Source organism: Podarcis raffonei, chromosome 10 (assembly GCF_027172205.1).
Source record: "Podarcis raffonei isolate rPodRaf1 chromosome 10, rPodRaf1.pri, whole genome shotgun sequence".
Classification (NCBI taxonomy): domain Eukaryota; kingdom Metazoa; phylum Chordata; class Lepidosauria; order Squamata; family Lacertidae; genus Podarcis; species Podarcis raffonei.
The window spans coordinates 52830778-52836231 of NC_070611.1; the positions used below are offsets into that span (position 1 = coordinate 52830778).

Here is a 5454-nt window from a genome sequence, read left to right on the forward strand (position 1 = left end):
ACGTCTTTGCTAACTGACAACAAGGAGACTAGCCAAAAAAGGGAAAAAGCGGGGAGGGGGAAGAGACCCAATTTCTTTTTGAATCTTGGTAATTGGGCACTTTTACACGCAGATCACGCTGCTGGGGGAACGTAAAAAACAGGCCAGCTAGATCGGCGTATTGAATCTCAGGCGCGCACTTTCTGCGGCTTTGCTGCCCGCCATCCCATGTCATGTTTCTCATACGCTAGCGCTTCTCTAACATGGTTTCAAGGTATATTGCCTGATAAACATCTTTGATTTTCTTGTGTACACCCTGTTATATAGCACTAGAAAGTGGAGATGTCAGATTTTAAAAAAGAGCTCCCTCCCTGCTAGGATTCATTCTTTGGTGGAGTATGATTTGTGTAGATGCAGAAAGGGAAACTAAGCAGGCCGGCCTCTCCCTATTTAATACACATTTGGAAAACCCAGCAGCAGAAGAGCAACTACTGCAATATCCTTGTAGGCCTGCTTATTTTGAATCCTCATGTGCATCTATATATAACAACAGATTGAGCCCCAGAAGTGTAATATCCCCCTCTGTGAACATTTGACTCTTCTTATACATGGAAAACATAGGGCAGTAGAACCAGGAAGACGTTTAATTGAAACAAAAAGTTTTATTACCAAACTAGTTTGTATAAAACACGGTTATACATGATTTTTGTAAGTTTGTAATAAAACAGTGTGAAAAGGCAGTAGTAAAAGTTTTCTTTTTCTTCAAAAGGCAGCAGCTTGTAAAATAAATAGCTACCATTTTGCGTTTGGACAATAGCTGCATAAACTTTGTTCACTTTGAACAATTGTTTAATAACATTATTAATACATTAGCAAAGTTTCTATAAAAAAGTAAGACACATCGGTGCTAAAGTACATCCGGAGGCATTTCCAAGTCCTTTACAAGACCACATGACAAAAACATGGCAGTTGTAAGGTCATTTTGACTACGCATCTAGATATGAAGAGGTAATAAGCATTACATATCATTTAAAAAGTTATCAAGATATACACATTTTAAACCATTTGTACAAAAAAAGTCTATAAATTTCTCTGTCTCTTATATACAAAAATAGCTTAATATATCCCCAAAATTGGTTAGGATACAAATAGATTTTTTTTATATAATAAAAAGTTCACAAGAAAAAATTGGAAGCATTTTATGATGGGGATGGTAGGGAGGAAGTGGATGAAGGAGAGAGGGAGACATCAGAGGATTCTTTGAATACAGCATAGTTTTGATTTTCAAAATCTCCACAAGTACTAGGCAACAGGAGTGTCCTTTGCACACTTATTTAAGAGCAAGTCCCACTTAATCTAGTAAGCATACACAGGATTCGTCTGCACAGCTGCAGTCCTAAAGCCATATACTTGGGAAGAAGTCCCACTGAATGCTGTGGGGCTTACTTCTGAGTAAGTATGCTAGGATTGCACTGTGTTTTGTGTCCAGAAAGCTGCGAGTGAAACAGTCTTTCCAAAGAAGCAATACTGTATTTATTTCAACAAAACGGAAAGATCACTGCTCTGTTGAAGATGTATATGATGTATATAGGCAGTGTTGTTTAACTTTGGGGGTACTGAATAGGCAGATAGTTGCTGTTGGGCCTCCTGTTGCTACTAAGCCCATTGTGCAGCCTGATCCTATGTATGTGAATGTCACTGAGGCTGCAATCCTGTGCACGCTTATCTGGGAGTAGTTGAGTCCCATTCCATTAAATGGGGCTAACTTCCAAGTAAACATACATAGAATTGGGCTGCATGTCTCTTCAAAACAGCCTGGAGTGCAAAGGCAGAATCAGGGAGTGCTTCCGGTTTCTTGCAAATGCAGTCAAACTCATTCTGTGCTTCAGTGTCTTGACTTTTCTTCCTTTCCATAATGGGAAGAAAACAGATGCAACCGTTTTTCAGCAAGTCCTGTAACAACATAAGGAGAGAGAGGTAAGCATCAAGGCTTAATCCAAGTTGTGACAAGGACACAATTGGTTTTGGCATGCCAGCTCCATTAAGTGATCATTCTGCTCAGAAAGACACACCCGCTTCACAGCAAGGCCTACAATTCTGTTACGTTGAATTTTTTGGATTTAACTCAAAGATGCTTCTGAGTAAATTATTCAGGACTGCAGTGTAGATCCCAATGACTTCAATGGGTGCAATTCCCAAGTCCTGAACACGCTTACAGTAATGCATATCAACTCACAAAAAGTCCCATTATGATAAATGGGGCTTCTTCCCCAGAAAGTGTGCATAAGGCTTCAGTCCTAAATCTTACTAGGAAGGAGGTCCCACTGAACACAGTGGCAGAGATCCCACTGGACTGGATTGCATTTAAGATTAAGTAATCACATTCATTACACTGGCGTGATGGACCTCAAGCAGCCTCCCATCCAGGCACTGACTAGACCTGGGATCTAAGTGATTTCACAGTGTCCTTTGACCACAGTCTTAGTCCTGTTAGCTTCCACAGAACTGGCATCCAGACATATTTGGAATGAAGCCCCTTTAACAGTTCTATATCACAATATAGATCTATTGGCCCTCTCATAGGATATAGCAGGAAGTTAAACCAATGGAATATTCTTCTGAGTTATTATTTTGAGTACCAATTGGCAGGAATCCAAGTGTGCTAGCTTACGGTTTTTCATGGTTTTGTTGCTGTTTTAGTGTTTTGATTCATGTAGACAAAATATTGTTGTGATATACATTAGATAGTGAATGGGAAATAAAGGTTAAGCGCACTATTGACCTAGCTGCTCAGTGAGATCCCAGTTGAAGGCTACAAACCATTTTCCAGGCCTACTGCATATTAAGCATTTTGTTGACTACAGAAGCCCAGTCTTGGAGTCAGGCTATGTAATACACAAGCCACTTAGGCCAGTGTTGTCTCACTGACAGATCCTACTAAAGTTGACCACTACACTGACTTCCAGGAGTACTTCTGGAGCACTTAGTTATTTGCAGTTTTGTAATCAAATAGGGCTAGTCCAAAGTAGGTCCCACCTCCCCATAGGGCACTCAGAATGTATCTCAGTATTGAACACTGAATAAAGAGAGGAAAAGAAAAGAGGAGCATAGGCACCCTACACTCCATTTGCCATGGACCAAGAGGGATCTTTTTTCACCCAGGGCCCAAGCAGGACAAGTGGTCTGTGGACTGCAACCTACCACTCTGGAGATGAGCCACTGAGCTCAGTGGGATACAGGTCGCTCAACTCCCATCAATTTTAATGAGATGGTGTCCTCCACTCCTAAGCTTGTTAGGTGCATTTGCACATGCTTGTCCTCCCCGTCAAATCTGTTTTGATTGTAACCTCCTTGGGGCAGCGGCCTTGCCTTTCCTCACTCCGACGAGTGCCATGTGCACTGATGGTAATGGAAAAATAGCCGACTAAAAGCACGAGGCTTTTAATCACAGGGTTGTGGGTTCGAGTCCCACCTTGGGCAAAAAGATCCCTGCAGTGTGGAGGCGGGTTGGGCTAGATGACCCTCGGGGGTCTCTTCCAGCTCTACGGTTCTAGAAGAGAACAAACCCTTCTTCCTTTCCAACCTGCCAGCAACGGAGCCCCGCCACGACCCCCTCCCCGCTCGCCCCCCGCCCGAGAAGCTGCCTCAGCCAAACCCACCTGCTGCCAAGCCAGCGCCAAGAGGGCCTCCGGGGCCTCTCAGAACCAGTTGGTGAAGTCCAGGAGCTCCTGCTCTTCGGGGCTGAGGGGATCGTAGGACCCTTCGTCCGAGGAGTAGGAGGAGACGGGCGAGCCCGCCATGGAGTTCATGTCGTTGGGGTAATTGGGGGAGATGGTGGGCGAGAGGACGCCGGCCTGGAAGGCGGCGCTGACGGCGTCGTGCTCGTCGAGGAGCTGCTGCAGGGCCCGGATGTACTCGACGGCCGAGCGCAGCGTCTCCACTTTGCTCATCTTCTTGTTGGCGGCGCCGTTGGGGACGTGCTCGCGCAGCGTGGCGAAGCCCAGGTTGACCAGCTTCACGCGGTTCCTCTCGCGCTCGTTCCGCCGCGCCACCGCCGCCGGCTGCTGCTGAGGGAGGCTGTAGCCGAAGCCGCTGAAGTTGAGGCGCCGCTTGCAGCGCATCAACTCCGGCGACGACGAGCGAGGGCGCTTCACCTGCTGCTGCTGCGGCTGCTGCGGAAGGGGCTTCGGCGCAGCCGCAATAGGCGCTTTGACGCCGCCGCCGGGAGAGGACTGGTGCTGCGGGTGGCCCGCCGACGCCGGGCTGAGCTGCTGCTGCGCGCTCTGTGAAGCGGCCACTGCAGCCGCCGCCGCGGCCGCCGCGAAGAAGCAGGCGGGCTGGAGGAAAGGCGCGGGAGGCGGCGGCTGGCTGGCGACGCTGTCCATCTTGGCGGGGCTGGCGCTGGCCATTGGGCGGCCGCACGGACGAGGAAAGGCGCGCGGCTTGTGCTGGCCTGAGGCGCGGGAAGGAGAATTTGGTTTCTTTTTTTAAAAAAAGAAAAAGAAGGGAAAAAAGGCTTGCGGGTGCAGAGCGCGAGCGAGCTCAGATGGCACCGCCGGCTTGGCCTCCTCCCCTTTCTTTGGAACCGAGGGAGGCTCGTGGCGCTCGCGTGTGCGCAGCCCGCTTCGCCAAACCTCTTTTGCCAAAAACGTCCAGAGATTGTGTCTCTTATAAGGGGCGGCCGGAGCTGGGCTCGCTGTTGTGCCCCCCCCCCCGCTCGCCCCACGGCCGCCGCCTTTTCTCTTCACACTCTCCCCCCACCCCTGCGCGCTCGCTCGCTCGCGCCGCCTCCTATCGCTGCCTCTCTTCGCACACACGCACGCACCCTCTCTCTCTGTGCACATTGCGCCTTCCACACTCCCCGGCTTTGCAATGAGTGGCCGCGAGTCGGGGAGTGCTGCCCGTCTTTTCATGACCGGCCCGGAGAAGGGTGTTGGGTGTTTGTGTGTGTGTGTGTAAAAGAATTGGATGGAAAAGGCACAATACAAAGGGACGCGCGCGCACAGTCACAGGAGCAAACCCCCGTACACGCGCGTGCACGCGCGCTGGACCCAACTCCGCCTCCTCTCCCCCCACCGCTCCGCTTGCAAGGTTTGTTGTTGCAAGTGCGTGCGCCCGGCGCGTGCCGTTGGCCCAGCCGCTGAATAAACAATTGGGCTGGGCCACCGCATGTGGGGGGAAGGAGGGAGGGGGCCCAGGCGGCACAGCGAGCGCTGATTGGCTGAGTTGAAGCTGAGGCGGTAATGGAAGAGGGAGGGGGCTGTCGAGAAAGGGCGAGGGGGGAGGGGTTCCCCGGGCTCCTCGCAAGCGGGGGAGGCGCAGCGCCTGGCGAGAGCTTTCCTCTCAGGAGCCGCTTTCTGAGGCGGCGAGTTGGGTGGGGGGTCGTGGCGGGGGGCGGCTGAGAGCGCGCTTCTTGGGAGACCCTTGCGAGGAGCAGCCCGGTGACAACGGCGTGGGCCCCACGAGTGAGCGGGG

The 5454-nt window shown here is 50.6% G+C and overlaps 1 protein-coding gene across 1 annotated transcript; it reads right to left on the minus strand.

Annotated features, from left to right (window-relative positions):
- Positions 1–621: 621 nt before the first annotated feature.
- On the minus strand, positions 622–4693 carry ASCL1 (achaete-scute family bHLH transcription factor 1). Its single transcript, XM_053407419.1, has 2 exons — positions 3639–4693; positions 622–1932 (listed from the first exon to the last, which is right to left on the minus strand). The coding sequence occupies exon 1, from the start codon at positions 4386–4388 to the stop codon at positions 3678–3680; it is 711 nt and encodes a 236-aa protein (XP_053263394.1). The 5' UTR covers positions 4389–4693; the 3' UTR covers positions 622–1932; positions 3639–3677.
- Positions 4694–5454: the final 761 nt, after the last annotated feature.

What these genes read in the sequence shown, in the direction of transcription:
- ASCL1 (XM_053407419.1), bottom strand. Translation starts at nt 4,388, where the DNA reads ATGGCCAGCGCCAGCCCCGCCAAGATGGACAGCGTCGCCAGCCAGCCG.